This window comes from Typopeltis vanoorti, chromosome 26 (assembly GCF_054136105.1).
Source record: "Typopeltis vanoorti isolate ZY-2024b chromosome 26, IOZ_Tvanoo_1.0, whole genome shotgun sequence".
Classification (NCBI taxonomy): Eukaryota; Metazoa; Arthropoda; class Arachnida; order Uropygi; family Thelyphonidae; genus Typopeltis; species Typopeltis vanoorti.
In genome coordinates, this window is record NC_143574.1 from 19909869 (window position 1) to 19934415 (window position 24547).

Genomic DNA, 24547 nt, shown 5'->3' on the forward strand with positions numbered 1-24547 from the left:
GAACAGAACAAAACAACATTATTTTATTTTTAAAGTTTTTTTTTTTTTGCTATATATTTACAAAACATTTAAATGTATTCCATTTACTATTTATTGTTTATGTTAAATCCTAATTTATTATTATTATATTACTATTATGCAGTTATCTACAAGGAGTCAAAAGATCATTGTGAGAGAATAACACTTATTATTATTCACACAATGCTCATCAATACCACTCTTGAAACTTGTTAGTGTTGGGGTAATTACAACTACCTTAGGCAACCCATTCCACTCATTCAGCACTGTCCAAGCAAGAACCTAGCCTGACACACCCTTACTATAAATTACAGATGCCAAGAAATTATAATTTTTGGTTTAATCCTTTATCCAAGTGTAAGCAAACAAAGTTTGTGTCTGAACTATTTTCAGGACTGGGCAATTCATACATAGAAGCTGAAGACTTCATATCACTTACCTTAGAGTCCCATAATGCAAAGCACATATCCTTGCAAACATGTATAATGCTATGTATTATGGGAAGGATCACTACCCAGACCAATTTCGACCCCTATTGATGTCTCATCAGTGGGAGCCAGACCCAGAAGTGATATCAAAGTTGAAGTAATGCAGAAGTCATATTTCCATATATGAGTAGCCAAAAGGTGTCACACCTTATTATTAAAATACTCTGGATTAGAGACAATTCTTGGAATAATATGTGCTTTGCATTATGGGATACTAAGGCAAGTGAAGTCATTAGCTTCTATATACGAGTTGCCCAGTCCTAAAAATAGTTCAGGCACAAACTTTGTTTGCTTACACTTGGATAAAGGATAATACCAAGAATATAATTTCTTGGCATCTACACAACTTTCAGGGGTGGCCTCTTGTGCTCGTTCTAATATTCATATATTGAAAAATTTCTTTTGTGTCAATTTTATATAATTCCTTTAGTAACTTATAATCAACATATCCACTCTACTCTGTCTGTCAACCAAACCCTGCAGTCCATACGCCCTTAATCTATCCTCACAGGAAACGTTTCACAGACCTGTCACCAGCTTGGTCAGTTGTCTCTTGAATCTTCTCCACCACCTGCTGATCTCCAAGAAACCCAGGTGACAAAATCTGTGCACGAAAGTCAAGATGGTGGTCAAATCATATGTGATGGAGATTCAGAGACAAGTAACAAAGCTGGTGACAGGTCTGTGGAACGTTTCCTGTGAGGATAAATTAAGGGTGTATGGGTTGCAGGGTTTGGTTGACAGAGTAGAGTGGATATGATAGAGACTTATAAGTTACTAAAGGGATTGTATAAAATTGACACAATAGTAATTTTTCAATACATGAATAGTAGAATGAGAACAAGAGGTCACCTCCTGAAAGATGTGTGACAGTGTGATTAATAAGGGTATGTCAGACTAGGTTCTTGTTTGGAGAGTGCTGAATGAGTGGAATGAGTTGCCTGAGGTAGTTGTAAGTACCCCCAACACTAAACAAGTTAAAGGAATGGTATTGTTGGACACTGTGTGAATAATGATTAATGTGGTTCTCTCAAGATGAGTCTTTGACTCCATGGAGATACCTGTATAATAGTAATATAATAATAATAAATTAGGAATTAGTAGTTAACAAACAATAAATAGTAAATGGAATTCATTTAAATGTGTTTTGTAAATATATAGCAAAAAAAAAACCTTAAAAAAATGTTCTTATTTTTTTAAGAAACATTAAAAAATAATGTTTTTTTTAATTCTTAAATTAATAGATAATTAATATTGGCCTCCCATTTTTGGGTTTCATAACTCACTACGAGCTGGGGTCGTTACCCCCACCCTCAACCACGTGTAATTGTCTGTGAAGCATTGTGTTCTTAAGACCGGTTTGCTTGCTTTGCAGGAGGAAAAAACCCAGATAAACTAGGGAGAAAAACCCTGCAGTTCATGCCCATGACCGGCTAACTTGGCTATGTCTAAGAAAGATCCTTTGATCGTCACGTCAGTGACGAGAATCAAACGCAGGACACTCCTTTCCCAGGCATATGGTTGCGGAGCATGTAACCACACAGCTAACTGCACGGACAGTCTAAGCATGTAAACTTTCATGAATGATTTAGCAAAATCATTCATGAAAAAAGTAAACTTGAGGTTCATTTCTTTATTTACAGTACTCTGTCCTACATTTCTAAGAATTTTCAACAGCCTCCAGAACATTCTGCTACTCTCATAGAAATTAAATATCTAGAAGATGGCAAATTGTTCTGGAAGCTATTGAAAAAAAACTTAGAAATGGAGGAAAGAGTACCATAAAGAGGGACAATAACCTCCCTATCTTTACTTATAAGTGAGTTCTTCAATGTCCAAATAATCCTCTGAACAATTTTGCAAATCCTTTCAGTATGTCCTCTGAACTTCAAATCTCTATCCACCATCACCTCCAGACAGCCAACCCCTAGCCTCATGAATATCATACAAAGTATATGTAATCTTTTCATCCTGAAGTGCATTACCTTACATTTTGCAACATTAAAATGATAGCCATTGTCCTTTTCTCACACTTCCAATTTATCTAAATCATCTTGTAGGATATGCACATCGCCTTTATCAACTATTGCCCTCGCAGTTTTTGCATCATCAGCAAACAACTGAATATCCCCTGTTAAATCTTCCACTACATCATTAATATATAAATTAAAGAGCAGTGGTCCTAGTACAGCCTTTGGGCACTCCACTACTCACTCTCATTTACCTTGATTTCACTCCATTATACACCATCCCTTGATGTCTGTCAGCCACACCTATACCACCAGATTCATATCCATTCCCATTTGCTCCAACTTATGGAATAGTTTTCCATGAAGTATTCTGTCAAATGCCTCGTATAGCTATTTTCCTTGATCTAATTCCACTGTCACTTTATTATCAGATGTGAATAAATTATTGAGGCAGGACCTATCTTTTACAAAAAGCCATGCTGTCCCTTATAGAGTTTCTTATTCCTCACCTATTCCTGAATTTTATTTTTAATGTTTTCCAATACTTGAACCACTACTCCAGAGATACTAATTGGTCTATAATTTGCTACTTCCATTTTTGAGCCACCTTTATTTTGATGCATGGCATCCATATCCTCCTCTGGATCCCCCAGATTGGTAAATGTATTGTCAATAGGACAAACATACAATCCTCCTTAACTTCTACTTTTATTGGTTAAAGTTATTCAGCTATTATTAATAATAATACTCCTCTTCCTGCCCTATTCCCTCCATCTTCTCTGAAAATACAATATCCCTTACCTATCACAGTAACTAAATCATTCACTGTCAACTAGGTCTCATTGATACTGATCATTTTTGATCAAGTCGAGCTGAAAATTCCAAAAACTCCCCTCCTTGATTTCTGATACTCATGTATTCATATACATGCATTTCAACATCCCCTTGACATTAAAGTTACCCTTGCATAATGTTATTACCAGCCCATTTAGATTCAAAAGCTGGGAAACTGCAGCCAGCTGTTCATGGTCATTTCGGCATCATATTCATTTATTCCAGGGGTGACTATTTCTGCATGATTATTCCTGCACTTACACTCATTTGCCCCATAGGTAAGCCAGACAAATGCTTGATTGCATGCCCACAATATGCCTAGTTTTGCACTTCTAAACTCAATAAACATTTTCTCCAAACATCTAACTCAAAGCCATTCAAAGGTAGTCCAGAGGCATATATCAATTCTTTGGCTCATCAAATTCACTCCACAGATCTATAAACTGCATGCCATTCCTCCTGCACAATCTTCTCATGACTCATTAGCAATCAATGCCCTGCTTCTCAACTCTGTACTATCATACTATTGGCAACAGACTCACAATATTTACTTCTTTCCTCTTCATTTTCACTTCTTTCAACAATGCTTTCATATCCTCTCTCTCATCATATATTTCTTACCTTTCAAACCATTTGTGCTTAGAAAAACAACCTTTTCAATGCTCCCTTCTGCAAACTAAAAGCTTCATTAACATCCTTGATCTCTACACCTGGGAAACATGCTTTCATCACTTTCTCATTAAATACACCTCTTATCATTGAATTTACATACAACACTTTCTCTTTACTCCTAGTTTCTTGCACTTCTATATATTTCCCATTCACTTTTTCTTTTATTCTCCCTCCTGCTGTACCACACGCCAATGGTTTCTCCAGTCGCTTGAGTTCATGTTTTGTCCTGTGAAGGAGTCTGTGTAAGGGTGCTATTTCTCTCCACACATTCACCTCATCACCTACATCATTACTTTCATTCACACTCTTTCTCATATTTTGCTTACTGCATCCACTGCATTCTCTGCAACACTTTCACAATCCTGCCTTACATCCATATCAGCTATTTCATTCTCTAGCTTTTAACACGACTAATTTCTTTCAATTACAAAACAATTCCGACACACACACACATATTCTCCACTTACGCTTGTACCACAAACCATTGACTCTTGGCTACAAATTTATACTTTGAAGTTCTCTTGCAATACCTCAAAACCAGTTCGATATTCCAATTTCTGCTTCTTTATCATTCCTCTAAACATTAATGTCTCCATGATTATTATATGATCAGTACTACATACGCTCTAGGACACCAGTATGTCTATTCTTAATTCCATTAAGATTATTATGAAATCCAAGATCTTCAAAGTCCCTAGTTTGTTCATATACATGTTGCTTTTAAAAATCAAAACTTGAATTAACTAAAACTATCTTCTGGTGTTGGAAGATAGTTTCAGTTACCTTTTTACATGTTACTTCAAACCACCATCCTGCTGAAATGCAATGTGTCATAATGATGCTAAAAATATAACACACACACACCATATCAAGTAACAACAATAACAAAAGGAAACAAGAAATTGATTACTTCAGGTTAGTACTCCTAAAGAATGGCTATTATCTTAAAACTGTCAATAAATTTTACAAAGGCCATCAAATATTTCATAAGAAAACATAGGCTGCAAAGATGGTTTCTTTACTTACAAAAAAAAAAAAAAAAAAAAAAAAAAAACCCGTCATGGATAAGACTGCTAATATGGCATAACTGAAAGTTACCTTCATGCTGATGGCAAAAGTATCAATGATGTTGAGGTCACTAAAATAACCTCAATACACTACTTAAGAGACCCGGTTCGGTTATATTGGACAGATATGAAGCTTGGAAGAGATTTATATGATGGAATGCATTAAAGATTTAAAGAAAAGGCAAGTGTACAAATCTGGCCTAGCTTTTCATACTGACAATGAAAAAGCATCAGATAATGTGGCACCTCACAAGAATGGCATATGCTGAATTCCATAGCTATGTTCACAAATTCAAAGTCAGTAAAATGGATCAAACATAGTACAACAAAAATCAAGGCATATTTTAAACCAACTATTGCCAGCATACATAAAAGACCTAAATTGAAAACTAGGTTATGGTAGACATACATGTTTGAAATCTCAGCATGATAACCATAGGCACCATGTATTTAATGACAATTCCATACACATCAGTTGATGTTTTAGGAATCAATCTGTTAATATAAGTTTTTTCAAATTAAAGTATTTTATTTCTGATGAAATATGCCACAGAGCATAAGAAACTTGTTGAATAAACAATTCTTACTTAGCTTTTCTTCTTGTGGTTCACATAACAAAAATAATACAATGGACAATATAATTATTCTGGTTTTGAGACCACATGTTTATTAAAGAAAACTGTTTTTAAAACTAAACAACTACTAAAAACAACACAACACCATACAAGTTTCGTCGTTAAACTAACATCTTCAGGGGTAAAAAGAACTAAGAGTTTAAGCACAAACTACTAGAAATTACGAAAATTAGTTCATTTGTTGTAGTTTGTGCTTTAAACTTTTAGTTCTCTTTACCCTTGAAGATGTTAGTCTGACGACTAAAGAAACTTGTTAGGCGTTGTTTTAAGTACTTGTTTAGTTTTAAAAACAGTTTTCTTTAATAAATGTGTGGTCACAAAACCAGAATAATTATATTGAACTTTTAAACACAGAAACCTCTGCAGGAATACTATGGACAATTCCAACCGCCAAAACTTAAATGTTTTGGTAGTTGGAATTTGGAGTTTTAAGGCAGAAATAGGCAGGAAGTGGGGGGCGGGGGGTGAAAACATTGGTTATATTTCTGAACTGAACCTATATTTATATCAAGTTCATTACAGAAATGTAACCACTATTTCCATTTTTTTTCTGCTTATTTACAGTTTTAGTCTTTTCATTGTTGATTTTTATATAATATTTTTCACAGTAAAGACTTAATTTGGCTAAAGGCTCATAGTAGATTAAATCTACTATAAAAATTCTATAAATTCTCCATAAATTTGGTGTCCTTCTTTTCAGATACTCCTTTTCACTTGTACAATTCTGAACACTATATAAATCCTAAATTAAATGAATGTTGGAATCCTGTTGTCACATTTGAGATGGTGTCTCAAAAATCTCTAAAAATGCTTGCTGCTATCCAGAAGGGAACAGCCAGCTTAATTGATGACGTCTTTCACAGACTAACTTCAATATCTTGCAAACTTTCCTAATAGATGCTATTTCTGCACACATTATCTCTTTCTGAGCACTATTTCACTGAACTGGTAGCCATGATTCCTCCACTTTTCTCTAAACATGTGTGGAAAACTACAAACAACTGCTGATCAATATTCATAAGCAATTCAGCTTCGAATTTTTTTGAATCACCTCTGATATTTCTTTTATTTCATCTACTCATGTTCTTTGAAAATAAGTGGATGGAATGAAAGAACACAAACAGATTGAATAAAAGAGGAATATCATCTACTTGTTTTCTTTGAAAGCCTTCTTCACACTGTTTTTTCTGAGGATTACAACCTTTAAGCAATGCATCGATGGCTTTCTTCTTTTGCCTTAACCATTTACTGACACTCAACACTCTTTATATTATAGGTGTGTGATCACTCATGTCTGGATTAATATTAAAAAAATGCATGTGCATTACATACCAAAATATCAGAATGTTTTAAAGTTATTACTCATTAGAAGATACTTTTCCATTTTGATGGATCCTAAAATTCTATAATGGTAGGTTAGATGGGAAGAATGAGAGGCCATCCACAAAAATTGTGTAAAGATGTTGTGAAGAAGGGTGTAAGGAATAGATTTTTTACCTGGAGAGTGAGTGGAATGCACTGGAATGTGGAATGTAAATGATGTCAAGGTTCAATATGATAAACAGGTTGCTAGTTAAGTGAACCTTCCACAAATACGTCTACCAATACCATGGAGATTACTATAACAATAATAATAAAGGAATATCTGAAGTTTTAATAGGATTTCAACATTAATTTTTTGTACAAAAATTTTAGCATACCTATATTACTTTCATTTGATGTTGAACACAACTATGTTTGTATTCTCTTCCTCCACAAAAATCTTCACAATTTTCCACAACTAGAGGCATAGGATGTACTTAAGCTTAAAGGCTAGTTAAAACTCACACTGCCCATTTGATGGAATGAGAAGAGTACAGAGGAATGAATTAAACATTTAAATTTTTAAAACATAAAAATTTAAAACCTCCAATATTTCATCACTGTCACAGAAAAACTTCTAGTGCTCACAGTGACTAGTTAGACCTCTAGAGATTAAGTCTATTTGATTCCATTTTATTTTGTGCTTTTGCTCAGTGAAGAAAGTTTGAAACAGCCGTAAGCAGCATTTTTCAAATCTTACACTGCTTCTTCTCACATGTACTGATTCCATGTAAACATGAAGCATTACATCACATCTGTCTCATATGAATATTGGAAAAACAACATATTGCCAGCTGTGCACAAGGCAAAATAAGCATTTTACCAATTTGCAGTTTTGCTCTTTGAGCAGTTTCAGTAGTTGTCCAGATAAAATTGACATGAAAATTAGAAACTCAACAAAATACTCCCTTTTTTTTTAAAATAAACTAAATAATATTGTAATTTCTCAAACTTGAAACTAGTAAAAATGGAATATAGTAAAATTAGCTTTTAAAAGACACACTTAAGACAAAAATTCCACGATGTTTGTCATACAAGAAAATGTTAAAAATTAAAGCAGTGAACTTACTTATCCTTTTCCATAGCTTCAAGAAGAGCATTTGTGTTCTTGATTTTTTCATTCAAATTCATAAGGTGCTCGATCAACTTGGCAGAATGATCTTCTACTACAAAAAATAAGAATAAAACTAATTAATGATTTATCAATTAATTCATAAACAAAAGTTAAATGAATTGATCTGGTAAGTTATATTACAAAACTGAAATTGGCTGAATTTTAAAATTACAAGCATTAATTAAAATGTTATATAACTAAAATCTGACCTTCAGGCAGAAGAAGTATGCAACAAATTACATCTACAGTGTTCATTATACACCTTTCGTTCAAGGCTGACACTCTCTAGGCGATGTATGTGCAAAAAGAATTGCATTATATTATTATTACATGACACCTCCAAGGACTTATTGTGGAAGGGGCACTCTACTCTACTCCACTACACTGCTAGTGGAGTAGAGTACACAAACACATCTCACTGTCTTCTCTACTATTTAATTCTTCAAATACACATGAAACTACTATTACCATCATCATCAACCACCCATCACCATCAAAAACAGTATTTTGTCTGTAAATTACGGGTGTTCTCATGGCCAGTTTGCTTGTAAGTGGGATGAAAAACCTGAGTTTCCAAGAGAGAAAAAAACCCTGCTACCTACATATGAGATAAGCTAGCTCATCTTCAATTGAAGAAGCCCATATAAAGATTCCTCTCATCATGACGAGAATTGAATGCAGGTCTTTTCCAATTAATGATATTGCGATAGTTTAACTAGTGATATACAACTGTTTGGAGAAAATGCAAACTGGTGAGAGTGATGAGGAATCAAGCAGATGTTGCAGCCTCACAGAAGGACTTGAACAGATTATATGAGTGGGACTGTTAATTCAATGTTGCAAAGTGAAGGTTCTAAAATTTGGTAGGGAAACAGCATTACACTAAGTATGCACTTAGCAGGGAAATTTTGAAGGACTTTGAAAAGATAAGACCTTAGAGTAGTTGTGGGGGACAAGGATCTGAAGTTCAGAGGTCACATTGCACAAGTTGTGAAGACAAGACATCAGATTATGGCAATGATGCAGAGGACCTTAACTTGTAGAAATAAAGAAATTCTTGTTCCATTGTATAAGGCCATGATCAGACCTCATATGGATTATTGTGCACAGATTTCGACCCCTGGTTTTCATGGTGATGAGGATATGTTGGAAAGGTTCCAGAGAAGACTGACTAAGTTCATAACTGGTTTTTGGGATATGAGGCCAGATTAAAGGAATACAGTTTACAAAGCCTTGTGAACAGGAGGAAAAGAGGGGGGATATGACTGAAACATTCAAGTTAGTAAAGGGGCATTACCAGGTAAATGTGGAAGAAATTTTTCATATATTAAGAGAACAGAGTAGAACAAGGAGACATACCTGGAAGCTGTATAAGGAGGGTGTGAGCAATGGCATACAAAGCAGGTTCTTTGCATGGAGAATGGCTGGTGAGTGGAATGCACTGCCTAACAATGTGGTGAATGTGGATATATTGAATGAATTTAAACCATGGTTTTGTAAAAATAATCCTAATTTATAATTAATCTTTTTACAACTGCTTCTGTAAATTAGAATTTTATTAGTTTTAACGATATAACACATACGATTGGCACATGCGATGTGCCTGATGAGAAATGATGATATTCATGTTAAAAAATGTAAAGTATTTTAGATTATTATCATCATCTGAGACTTACTAGAGTTAATAGAACTTACTAGTTATTTGACAGTTGTAATAATTATAATGGTTCTCTATTGTAGTGAAAAAAAAACTCCTTCACTTCCATATGAGACTGGCTAATTCACCTTTAGTTGTAAGAGACTAGATAAAGGTTTCTCACATCATGGATGGGAATCGAACCTGGGCTTTCCAACCAAAGGGCTTCATCTATACGAACTGAGCTACAGAGGCTCTTATAGTTCTGGTTGAAAGACAAAAAAATGTAATACTTGTAAACTTCTTCTGATTCTATTTCAACTTCTTAGTTAAATCCTTCTCATTACAAAGTACCTATATAGCTACATCTATCATTAAAGTTCTCTAAACTTGTTTTTTACACAGAGACAAAATGCATGAGTCATTGCTTATAGAGTTTAATCTTAATTGTGTAGTTGTTTGGTGAATGTCTAAGTATAAATATGGGAAGACAAAAGAAGACATTATTGTGCAAATTATAGACTTTTAACTCAAAAGACTCATTCAAAATTAAAATGCAAGCAACTGAAATGAAATGTTAAGCTAGTTGGAAGCAATGCAGGAAATATGAGACATCATTTACAAAGGTATCATCCATAAATTTTCAATAGCTTTTTAATAGAAGACAAGATAATGAAATGGACCATCTTATTGCGCATTCTACTGAGAAAAAGCAATTGATTCATATTGAAATGTGGTTAGTTGCTAATGAAGATGTGCCTTTCAAATTGTTAGATTCCTCTGAGTTTCAGATTCTAGCTCAACCTGTATGAGGCATTAAAATGCCTATTATTAATTCTCATAATATTGTCAAGTATTTAAATGATGCAGGTGCAAAAGATTGAAGAAATATAAATAAATAAATAAATATATATATATATATATATATATATATATATATATATATAAAGCTGTAGCTAAAACTTAACACTGAAAATCAACTGTGCCACTAGACAAGAAAGAGGCATTTTAGGAATAAACCAACAATATATGAAATTTGGCCATTGTTTAAATGAAGGAAGAGAATATGAATGACTATGTGAAATTGAAAATACTGGAAGTATTGTCAAATTACAACATTAACATTACACAAGTTTTTAGTATAAATAATAAATTACATGATAATCACAATAATTAACTTTAATGAAATGAAAGTACAGATATTTCGTACTGAAAATAACAGTACATCATCAGTGTGTGGAAACAAGCAACTTAAAGGAACCAGATTACAAAGTACATACAGTAGTCAGTGGTTTACCTATTAAAAACTGTTTTGCTGCATGCTAGAAATTAGTATTAATAAATAATATTATTAAACAACTATTTTTGATGGTTACATAAGATAAGAATCTCCCAAACTTTTGGGGGGGGAGAGAGAGGACAATCGTTCCAATTCAGATTTGGCTGATGTAAAAGGGCTTCACAACTTTCTTTGAAAAGATGTTCATATTTAAACCTGCATCTATGGAGAAGACAAACTTTATCCCACTGGATATTGTGTTTATTGTCAATACTATTTTGCGCCAGACCAGACTTTTGAGGTTTCATGTATTTGATATAATACTGATATTCTTTAATTCTTTTTTCTACAGAATGGCCTGTTTGTCCAAAGTATGTTAGATTACATTCACATGGTATCTGGTAAATGCCCAGCCAATGACAGAGGTTTTTCGGTTTGTCTTTTGTAGATGGCAACAGATAAGAAATTTTGTTGATTGGAAAATATGTGGGAATGAGATGATGATACTTCAAAATTCTACCAATCGGTTCCAAGATGCCAGAAATATAAGGGATTAGAATTCTGTGGTCTGTTGAAGACTCCTGAGGTGTTGGAACATAGGAGTCCATTATCTGCTGGATTTGATTATGGTATTAGCCATTAAATTTTTCATAGTGAGAATTTCTTGTTGTAAGCTTGAAGGAGAGGAGCACACCTTATGTGCTCTATTAATTAAGGACTTGATAACACCAATTTTTTGAGAGGTGCGATGAGCTGACTTTTGATGGATGTATCTGCCAGTGAAGGTAGATTGTCGATAAACACTGGTTTATAAATTACCAGAGGCTGTGCATGTTAGGCTGATGTCCAAGAATGGTAAACTGCCAGCCTTTTCTTTTTCCATGGTGAACTGAATGCATGGGTGAAGGCTATTGATCTATTGTAGGAAAGAGGTAAGTTCATTTTCAGAATGAGGCCAAATAGCAAAGACATCATCAACATAACAAAACCAATGAGAGGGTTGGGGATGAATGGATGAGAACAAGGTATCTTCTAGATGGTTCAAAAACTAGTTTGCCAAAGGTGGAGACAGAAGGCTACCCATGGCAGTACCTTCAACTTGTCTATAGATCTTGTTTTTCCAGCTGAAATATCCTGATTGTATAACAAATTCAGAAATCTTTGCAATATCAGGAGGGTAATCATTATATAGTAAATTATCCATTATCTGACACTATTAATTTACTATATGATGATTACCCTCCTAATATTGTAAAGATTTTTGTATTTGTTATACAATCAGGATATTTCAGATGGAAAAACAAGCTTATATCACAAGAGAATATCAAACTTTTTATTAAAAACAAGAGAATATCAAACTTTGCCAGCTTTGCTGGCAAGTGGTTAGTGTACCTGTTCTCCAACCAACAGGTTTGCCAGTTCTAATACTGCTGTGGGCATGGATGTTTATGATTGTCTCTAGGTGTGAGACCACATCCCCACTTATTGGAGACCTGAAGTGGCTTGAAAACGTTCTATGTTTGGTCTCAAGAACAGGGTTTCCAGCTCATGTAAAAATAAATAAAAATTATAAAAAATATATAAAATTGATAAAAATTGAAAAACAAAAATCCTTAGCCTACCCATGGTACACACAATGTACTATAAGTTTACTAATAACCTTTTGTGGTTAGGAACCACATTAAAAAAAGCTCCGGACTCCGATAGATAAGCAATACTAGATGTTCAAACAAGATAGAAATCATTGTATAACATGATTCAATGTATGACATCATGACAGGCTAAATGAGATAAGAATTTTTAACACAGAAACAAGAAAATCATATCATTTTGGGTATTATTTTTTTGAGGTTTTCAAGCCTGTAAGAAACACTACAGTTCTTCCCAAGACATCCATCATGACAGTTGGCAATTTATATAAACAGCAGATGGAAATGAAACAGACTTAATACTTTCAGTGAGGATAACATCTTGGCAAAAAGTTTAATCAATACTATGGAAAGATGCAAGTCTGATTCATTAGAAAATAAACTATTTTTGCATGGCTTATATTTAGACCCAAGGTTTAACTATTATCTTTCATGATTGTGAAGAGACACTGATAGCAAGAAAACATGCTGAGAGAAACTGCAGAAAAATTTGTGAGAATTCAGAATGATTCAGGCCAGATGACTGAAATGAATGGGAAAGCCTTGTCAGTCACTTCTGTCTTCCTGTGTATGTTCCCAGACCTTTACATAAATCAACCTTTGTTGCATCAATGTCTACTAAAAGCACCACTTCAACCCTGCTCAAAAGTTTTCTATCAGTTGAATTTAGTGAAACTTCATCTGCAGAATGTGAACTTGAACCATGTTTGGAAGAATTTTTTATAGAAAATACAAAACTACAGAGAACAAAGAGGATGGCATTACATACAAATGTTCTGAACATTTGGGATGGAAGAAGACAGATCCATGGTTATCAGATCCTTACTGTGATTGTAAATATAATTATTGCTGTTCCTGTAACACAAGGAAGCATTGAGAGGTGCTTTTCACCATTAGAACTAATTCCGACAGGCTAGAGAATAAAATTAACATAAGAAAATTTGGAAAACCTTTTACAGATTAAATAATGATCAATGATGTTAGGAGTGCTTAGAATATTTTTTTTTTTTTCAGAGGATATTTTTTTAATTTAATTATTATTATTATTAATCTGTGTGAGAAGTGCTTGGTTTTCAAAAAGTTTATAATAGTGGAAAACTATTCACCTCTGTACAATATCAATCAGAATAAGCTGTGCTTAAAATCCATGATTTTAAGTACAGCTTAAAACCACACAAACACACTGCTTCTATCTTCTCTATAAATAAAACTTTTCTTTTATTTCCATTCTGTATTTCACTAAATTTAAATTGTCAATATTCTTTTTCCTTGTTAACAGTAACAATAAATAAAGAAATACTATTTTTGCAGCATCGCATTTTTTTTACACTAGCATAATTCTTAAATTAATCCTGGATAGTCAATGAATGTAATAAGTGTGTGTATTTACATATATATATATGGGGGAGGGTTCCCCACATAGCATATTATTTTCTGTGAGTGAAATTTTTTTCCCCAAACTAGAGGGGAAAAAAAGTTTCTCTCCTCTGCATTAAATCCTCAAAGATAGATATCCTAGAAACAAATATCATTTGTTTCAGTAAAAAAGAAATATATTTCCAAAAAAATATTTTGTTCCTCTCCAGAATAACTGTCTCAGGATCAAAAAGGATTCATTCATTGGATATTTATTTCAAACCACTGATATATGGAATTGTTATGTGCAGAGCTTGTGTGTTTTACATAGTGAAAACCAAGGTAATTCCAATGTCAAAAGTTGTATTATCAAGCTCTGTGGTCTCCGTTTTTGAAACTTTCTAAGTGTCTACACATTCAGCTACGAAATAAGAATGGATTTATAGTATCCTCTATTTCTGTTCATTTCCATCACTAAAATGAAGCATTTTAAAGTATCTTTTTCAATAATCTATATTTGTTATTCCATTTAACTTGGGTATCTAGAACATCTTCAAAAAAAAATAAGGTTCTTATCATAACACTTCCTGTTTTATTTTGTACCTCACTCCCACATACTGACAGAAATAAACGAGTATGTACAGAAATGATAATGCAAAGGTGAATGCAATATCGTGGGTTTCAAATCTGAATGAGGAGTTTTGGGCATTGGTCAACTCGACTTAGCTAAAAATTATAGACATCAGAGAGACCTGGTAGTCAGAAAATTATATAGTTACTAGAATAGAATTTGAAGGGTACAGGAATATGAGAGTAGGTGGAGTATTGCTAATGATATATGAAGATCTTCAACTAGCAAAATTAGATGTTTAAGAGGATTTTAGGTCTGGGGAAGATGGTTCTTTTGGGGCTACCTGGTATAACCATTGTGACTACTGACCAATTCAGACAAGCTCATTAGTCAAGCGATCTTGGCCAGGCCATCCAAGAATTCCCATCTTAACAAAGAAGAAGCCAAAGTAATGCACAGTTACCAGATCCTCACTTTTCAGATGTCTACAGGTCACACACCTATGGTTAAACAGGGAGGCAGGATAGTAAATCCCAGTGATGGTAGTCTGATAACAGGATAGCAAAAAACACTCAGGAAATTGAGTAAGGATTATGGGAAGAAAAAAACCAAAGAAAAATTGGAACATTTAAAGGAACCATTACCAGTACCCCTCCACCACAAGCAGGCACACCACATAGAGAAGAAAAGTGACAGAAAATATTTAAAAGGAATACATTCAGGAGAATATACATCAATACTTGAGGTAGAAAAAGCCATCAAAATGAAAGGGCAGCTCAAGCAGATAATAATCAATGTCCAAATATTATTATTATTATTATTATTACTACTACTACGGGCAACTCCAGGGAGTCCGTAGACTCATCGAGGGAGGCCCTAAACATGTTCACACAACTGTTCAACATTCTCACAGTATCTATCATACCTTGCCTTGAACTCGCTCACTGTCATGGCACCCATAACAGACTCTGGCAGCTTATTCTACTCATTTACCACTCTAAAAGTAAAGAACCCAGCTCTAACACTCCTGCCCAGCTTCCATGGGTGTCCCCTAGTTCTCCCACCACCAGTCCTGATCTCAAAAATATCCTCTGAATTAATCCTATAGAATCCTTTTAGCAATTTGAATGTCTCAATCATATCTCCCCTTTTCCACCTATCAACTAGTTTCTGCAACCCACAAATCTTCAACCTGTTCTCATATGGTTCATTCCATAGACCTGCTATCATCTTAGTCACTCGCCTCTGGATCCTCTCCACCTCCTCCCCATCAAGAAGGAACCGAGGTGACCAAATCTGGGCACAGTAGTCGAGATGAGGTCTTATCAGGGCTCGGTACAGAGGTACAATAACTTGCTTGTCTCTGCTCGTCAAGGTATTTTTCAACAACCAAGTGAGTTGATGAGCTGATTTAACTACTTTCGCAATGTGCCCCCTAAACTTCATCTCCCTATCCACCAACACTCCCAAGTCCCTGGCCTCATCAATCTCTTGGAGTACAGTTCCACCAATGTGGTATACTGCTGCTAATCTTTTCACTCCGAAATGCATAACCTTACATTTTGTCACATTAAATTGACATCTATTCTCCTTAGTCCAGAACTCCAATCGATCTAAGTCATCTTGCAAGACTTTGACATCTTCTGCATTCACTATCGCCCTACCCAACTTTGCATCATTAGCGAACAAATGAACTGTCCCACTTAGACCCTTCCCCATATCGTTAATGAACAGATTAAACAGCAGTGGTCCAAGAACAGAACCCTGTGGCACACCACTAGTCACAGGCCATCTTTTGGACTCTACTCCTGAATAAACTACTCTTTGATATCTCTCCATCAACCACCCAGCTATCCATCTCACCAACCCTATATCCATTCCCATATGTTGTAGTTTACGGATTAGAATTCCATGTGGTATCCTGTCAAACGCCTTTGCCAGGTCCAGCAGTATCACTGTAAACCCATTTCCCTTATCCAGTTCAGCCGTCGCCTTGTTATAAAACTTGAGCAAGTTACTGAGGCATGATCTACCCTTCACAAAGCCATGCTGTCCTCTGTACAGTATCTCATTTTCATCAATCAATTCCTGTATTTTTCCCTTGACTACTTTCTCCAAGACCTTGACAACGACTCCTGATATGCTGATCGGTCGGTAATTTGCAACCGTAGTCTTGGATCCTCCTTTATGCAGTGAAACTATTTTCCCCCTCTTTCCACGCCTTCGGGACTAAGCCAGACCCGAGACTCAGATTAAACAACATGGTCAAGGGCACTGATAATTCCTTAGCCGCTTCATGCAAGACCCGTGCCGGTATACCATCCAATCCCACAGATGTATTCACATTAAGGTTCTGTAATAGACTATTCACCTCCACTTCATTCATCACAATTCCCATATAAACTAATGGTTCCTTCATTTTTTCAACGTCACCACTTGTATGATATACTTTTGCAAAGTGCGCGCTCAGTAACTCCAGTATATCGACTGGTTCAGCGAACTCTTTACCATCGTCATTCCTTAAAATCATTTTGCCATGTACAGTTTTTTTCTTGCTTGCAGCATATTGAAAGAACTGTTTGGGATTCTCTTTTGCTTGCATAGCTAGTTTCCTTTCATAATCGGCTTTTGCTGTTTTTACCACACTCGTTACCCTTCTGGCCTGCACTTTATACCGTTCGTGTGCCTGCAGGTCACCCCTTTCTTTAAATTGCCTCCATAGTTGTTTCTTTTTTTGCAGCTCAAGCTTAATGGTGTTATTCATCCATTTAACCCCTACTTGTTTCACTATTCGGACCTTAGGTATACAATCAGCCATAACCTCCTGTAAATGCTCTTTGACCACTTCCCATGCTCTAGCGACGTTCAGCCCTTGCAGTTGTACATGCCATGGCACTGATCCAAGCAATCTCCTAAGCTTGTCATACTTGCCAGCACGGTAATTCCACATATACCCTGTCTTAATCACAAATTGCCCACCTTTAGCCACCTCCCAGGTCAAGACCTTATGATCACTCTCACCAATAGGTGGCAACATGGTCATATTCATTACAGTCAAATTTTGAGATGCAATTACCAGGTCAAGCACTCTCACACCTTAGTTTTTTCAATTACATGCTGTTTCAGATAGTTATCCCTTAATAACTGAATAAAATCCATTTCCTTCCTCACATGTGTCCTCTCCTCCTTCCAATCAATGTTACCATAGTTGAAATCCCCCATAATAATTACCCTCCTTCCACTCATTTCATCAATTTGTTTATGCATACCATCTCCACCATCTATTCCATCACCTGGTCTATAGCAGCACCCAACTGTATATTTTATTCTGCCAGTGTCAATCTCACACCAAATAGCCTCAAATGAGCTCCTTTCACTATCCTGCAATACTTCAATTCTCCTTGGCTGCAGTTCATCAGCTATCATCAATAACACCCCTCCCCCAATTTTATTCTCTCTGTCCCTCCTAAACATACTATAACCTACACATTCTATCCCACTAACTATATCATCTTCCATCAGCCATGTTTCACTAATGCCAATAACCTGTGGCCAGGAAGAGCCAATCAAGGCCAAAAATTCTTCCTTCTTGTTCCTAATACTCCTGGCATTAGTATACATGAATTGCAGTGATCCCTTTGTCCCACCCCTATCTTGATGCGTTATTCTAAATGTCCCATTCCCATTTTTTGTCCTTAGTGTTGGCTCAGGTACATTATATACATTTTTACACTCTACTGTCTCACTGATGTCTGGATATCCACTTTCCCCCCTCCTTGGTAGTTCTAGTTTCCCTGGTTCTGCACATCCATTTTCACTTCATTCGGCAACACTTTTTCCAGTCTTCTGATTCCTCCAAACAAAGCAAGCAAAAATGCTTCTGCAATAACTTAAAAAAAAACAAAAAATAAAATAAATTATTTCAGATGAATTAAAAGGTGGAAAGCTAAAGTGCTTCCTGAAAATAAACTTGTGGATATTCATGCTTCAATAATCAACAATCTTACAAGTCTTACAAGTGTACAGAAATTTTATTAGAAAACAAGCCTTTCAAAAACATGGTTATAGCAAGACAACACGCTGATTCATGTGTCCTGCACCTCCATGAGTTACTTAAGAGTGTGTTTCATGGCAGCTGATTTCAAAGGAATTATAGCCACCAAAGTCTCCAGATCTTAGCCCACCTGATTTTTATGGAGCTTTTTAAGGAACACAGTATATTAAAAATCATCCTCATACACTGGAAGCACTCCTACACTTCTGCATACAGTAGACAGCATATCGTTGGGTCTTAAGAAATGTGTTTATTAACATGACTTATGTTCACTTGTATGCAAGTCATCTATGGAGAAAGAAAAACAATCCATGGGTGACGCATGTTTATTAGTAAATTACAAAAATTGTTGAATCTGTTGGGCATTGCTTCAAAAATATTTTCAACACTATGTGGGTGTTCAGAAAGAAACCCACACACTGAATGATCTCTATAGATGATGTTTCAGCTACAGGTATTAATCAAGTTAAATAAGGAACCTCTTATTCCATACTCCTCTAAAGCTCAAACTGGAGTGTATTAGAATGCAATTAAACATAAATGGGCAAAGTCTGACAGAAGGAATGTAAATAGCATGTGTTATTTATCTACATGCTAGCAAATAAGGCCTATTAGATATTGCACCATTATTTATATGGCTAAATTTTGTTTTGAGAAAAATTTAAGAGCAAGAGAAGCAATGCATAATTCTGATATATCCAGAATTTGGACTCTATACCATTGCCTAATAGATTTTCATGCACACACAACTCTAATCCTTCAAAAGTTAGACCTAAATCATCACTGCAATATATTTTGCAGACATGCTTATTTTTTTTTTTTTTTTAATGATGCAACCTTCCTGAGATGAATAAAAACATTTATTCAGGATTCAAGACAAATCCTCAGTAACCCAAGGTTTCTATCAAATAATTGAGAATTAATGTCAAGAATTGCAGCTTTTTAACTCACTGCTAATTTGCTGACTATAATTTTTAAGTTCAGGATTATGTATCTATTATTCACTTCATTCACATGGCAAAGTTTTGGGTATGTAATGTTGCCTATTTTTAGTGTAATGGCTTTATGTAGAGTTCTATGTAGGAAACAACTTTATAGTCTGTATATATAAATATGCAAAAGTATATTACTCACTAACTACATTACCAATAATTTAATTACATTCAATATAATGATATCATATTGCCTTGCTTACAGTTAAAAAGAATGGCTACAAGACTCTGATGTTCTTTATCTTTCTTATTTTGTATTTGCAATATTTCTCCATCCACCCGCAGCTGTTCCTAAAAAATTTAAAACACATTAAATGTATATTATGAAAATAAACTATGACTTTAATATAACAAGCCCAACACCAGAAAAATGCAGGAGCTAATAATCATACAGTATAATGCCAAATGATATTTTTCTTAGTCATTCTCCTATTCTGTGCATTTAAAATAAATATATCTACATGTGAATAACTCTTTGAAAATTGAGCTTTTGCATATTTGTCATTAAATTTATTATATTATCATAGGAATGTAAGCTTTAATTATAACTTACAATAACAAAATTTGTATGCAACAGAAATTACGATATTTCGATTTCTGATGAATACGTAGCTTTTTGACCAGTAAAATCAAATAAGAAGGAATACAGTGAGTTTATTTAGCTGTATTAATACAATTAAATGAACACAGACTAGTTCTACCACATATACTTGTGGTTTCTTCTGGGTTAGGATTAGGATGAACAAAAAATTACAATAAAGAGCTGACATGAACCATAACAATACTAAAATACTGAAACATATAGGAACTGTTATAATATGCTAGAACTGTTATAATATGGAAAAAATCAACAGAATCTTACAACATTATAATCTCAATGCCAACTTTCAACCATATTATATAGTATATCCATGGAGTCCAGAGACTAATCACAGAAGAGACCTGAACTAAATATTTTTACATATAAAACCTATCATACCTCTCCTTAAATGCATTCACTGTCAGGGAACTCAACTAATTCTGGCAATGCATTTCACTCATTCACCACTCTCCATGCATGAAATCTAGTTAGCACATCCTTACTAACCACTCTTATACAACTTCCACAGATAAACTCTTGTTCTCTGATTGTCATATATTGAAAATTTTCCTTTGCATCAATTTTTCATTAAGTATACTCCTTATCACCAAATTTCCATACAATATCCTCTCCTCATTTCCTGTTTCTCACATTTTAATATTTTCCCCATTCACTTTTTCTTTCATTCTCCCACCTGCTGCACCACACAACAATCATGTCTTGAGTTGCTCTAGCTCCAGTTTTGTCCTGTGAAGGACATTGTGTAAATGTGGTGTTTTTTACTCCATACCATCACCTCATTATCCACATTATTTTCAGCCATTTTTTTCATACACTAGTATTCACTACTTCCACATTCTCCTGAACACTTTCGCAATCTTTCCTTACATCGTTAATATTCATCACTCCATTTTCCTACTTTCCACACTATTCACTTTTCTTGCACATTAAACATTTATGACAGACTCTCTCCACTCTCGGTTTTGTGCCATAACTCATTTAATCTTGGCAATGAATACATAGAGAATGCACTACATTGTACAAAATCCCGGATGTTAAACTTAGTGAATAAGATAGCATTAGCAAGATGAAAAAACACTTTCTAAACAATATCCCATATTGAATTTCTAAAACAAATGCATGCATTCAACTTTACATATTAAAGTATATAAGATATAACCAATTCTGTCATGTTGCAACATCATTTGAAATTTTGGTGTTAAACCTGATATCAAAATTGGAGGTGTTAATCTCAGCTCTTTGCTTTATGCAGATGATGTTATACTTCTAAATAAATCTGCTACAAGTCTGCAAGATTCCCTGACTAAATTGAATAGCTGTTGTAATAGATATGGTATGAAGGTCAGCATTAAAAAGACAAAGACAATGAAAATAGGTAGAATTGTTGAAAATGTCAATTGTGTTGTGAACGGGGAACCTGTTGAACAAATAAAACGCTTCAGATACTTAGGCATGATTTTTACTGATGATGGTAAATTAAATATGGAAATAGACAACAGAATCAACAAAGCTGGTATGGTAGGAAGTCAATTAAATAAATCCATATGGAATAAGAGAGAAATTAGTAGGAACACTAAATTAGCTGTATATAAGACAGTGTTCAAACCAGTTTTAACTTATGGATCTGAGAGCTGGGTCAGAAGTAAAACACTTGACCAAAGACTAGAGACCGCAGATATGAGAGTCCTGAGAAAGATTAGAGGCGTGAACAGATGGCATCAATAACAATATCATATTAAAAACGAGGAGATTAGGAAAGAACTTGATATTGTCAGCATCCAGGAATGCATTAGAAGAGCTAATCTCAGGTGGTATGGTCACTTAAGCAGAATGGGAGAGGAAAGATTACCAAAACAAGTGTTTTCTACCAGGTTGGCAGGAAAAAGACTCAGAGGAAGACCAAGATATAGGTGGATTGATACAATAAAAAGTGCCTTAGAAGACAGAAATATAAGAGCTGATAATATTGAAGTCTTGACATTTAACAGACTGATCTGGAGGAAAATTGTAGATAGGAAGTTAGTAATGATGTAAATTTTTCATGTAGTACTATCATATCCTGTACATCCCTTGATATATATATCAGGAATTTGATGATGATGATGAGATATAACCAAAAATAATTACTAAAATCACTAAAATAAGATTTATCTAGAGGAATCGTGCAACACCTCTTCTACTTTAACACTATGCTAGATGGGGGACAGCAGGGTATTAATGTTGTTTGTGAATGGTACAAACACTTAAAATAAATAACTTACTTTATTTATTTTAGGATAAATAAAATAAAATAAAAATAAGAAGACAGTGCATTTAGGGTGCTAGTTGCTTTGCAGCTTTGCCTACACAACAATATTCCTGCAGTGACTGAGACAATTCACATTGGCCATCATCTCAATCAGCAGCTACAGATGAAACTAAATAACCAACTGAAAAATACAGGAAAACACACCATGAAAAGATGCTGATCAATTAAGGTTCAAAGTCAGAATACTGGGAGGAGACCAGTGTTGGATTCTGATTATATAGAGATTGGAGTAATTATTATTTGTTTCAGAATCCAACATGATCTCCCATCACATAGGCTAGACTTGTAAATATTATTTAATGTAAACAACTTATTTACAATCTAATATTCATATAACTACTTTAATTTTGTCTAATATTTAATTATTTAATCAAGATATATGTATTAATAATGAAAAGACTGTATTAAATATTATTAAGCTATTTTAATTATTACTATGTTAATATTATAAGAGTTTGTATTTGATAATTTAACTGCGCATTATTGAAATGTAAATATTCTCTATTTATTCCTGTTTGTAGAAATTTAATGTTACGTAATAGCTCAATTTTATTATATTTTGTTTTGTTGTCATGGAAACGTATGTAGGTGAGCGAGCACATTTTGGAACACCACGTGAGGTTTATTGAAAAGTGTTTTAGAAAGAAATGACGTGAGCAATTTAGGGGGAAAAACAGATATATAAGTGACGAATGCTGGAATTATTAATTAATTAGAGCATTAGAGATTTATTAGAGAAGGATTGGCATTAGGTTGGAATCGGGCATTCGGCAATCACAGTGCGATAATAGCGAGTCGGCAAGTCACTCAAGCAACTAAATAAAGTCTACAAGTTGAGAAGCAGTTAGCTAATAAGTTTCTGAATAGCAAATAAAGCAACGGAAGATAGCTGAGTGACTACTGAATGACTAGCGATATTTTAGTTGAGATTTATTTTCAGGGCTGACCTTTCAAGGACACACTGAAATGTGAAGCATAGTAAGAAGTAACTAGAGAATAAATAGAGGCAACAGGGTTGTGTTTAATGATAGCGGTGTTTAGAATTATAGTGCCTAAAGAATTATTTGCATGCCGGAGGAATGAACATCTGTACATATAAAACCCCAAGCTAAAGAATTATTGTGTATTGCCCTAATTCAAGAGTAATCAGTAGTGCTTCATACAAGAACATCTGATTATATGTATTGTGCCCGCAAATTAATTCAGTTAATGCTAGAAGATTTATTTTAATGAGTGCTGTTTATTGTTAAAAGTGTTTACAGTTATAAAAAGTGTTTGTGTGTATGTTGATGAAGGAAGAAGATTAACAGTAAGATTATTCCAACTTTAATATTTCTGTTCAGAGAAGTGTGCGAGTTTCATCTTAGAATTCCCTGATGTTAACAGTAACTATCACGGAGAATTAAAAGAAGCGTAAAATTAAAGGTGTCTGTTTATGAAGAGGTATTACTGCAATTTTTATTGTATTTGGAACTTAAGGAACTATGAAAAGACTGTGATATAGAGATAACAGATTTATCTTATCAGAGTTTGATTGTACTTATCGGAGAAGCTGAAGTGATTGTGATATCTTGATTACTGATTTGAAGTTAAGTGTAAAATTTATGATTTTAAAATTAAATGTTTGTTTTTGTTAATGAAAAGTTGTATTTTGCCTGAATCTCTTTTACTGCACCATTCATAAAATATTCGAACCAAAGCGGGAAAATTAAGTAAGTTAAATATACTCGGCCAGTATATATAATAACATCATATAAAAGAGGATAGTTGTGAGTTGATTTTTCTTCAATTCTTGAACTAATTCAGATATAGAGTGGCGCAGTCTATAAATATAAATTTTCTCTATATTGAATTAGAAATCAACTAGCAACTTATAATTTTGTTTAAGAACATCATAGTGACTAACATGTCGGATCCAAAGTATAAATTAAGAAGTAGGAT

At 34.3% G+C, this 24547-nt stretch overlaps 1 protein-coding gene across 5 annotated transcripts in view; it reads right to left on the bottom strand.

The window, feature by feature from the left end:
- Positions 1-24547, bottom strand: part of LOC150092386 (E3 ubiquitin-protein ligase LRSAM1-like) — a 414983-nt gene that overhangs the window by 143600 nt on the left and 246836 nt on the right. For all 5 annotated transcript variants that reach the window (XM_090415009.1, XM_090415005.1, XM_090415008.1 and 2 more), the window contains 2 exons: positions 19901-19988; positions 8116-8212 (listed from right to left, as the gene is read on the bottom strand). In XM_090415009.1, the coding sequence (XP_090271135.1) occupies positions 8116-8212; positions 19901-19988 (185 nt within the window). The remainder of the gene's footprint in view (positions 1-8115; positions 8213-19900; positions 19989-24547) is intronic.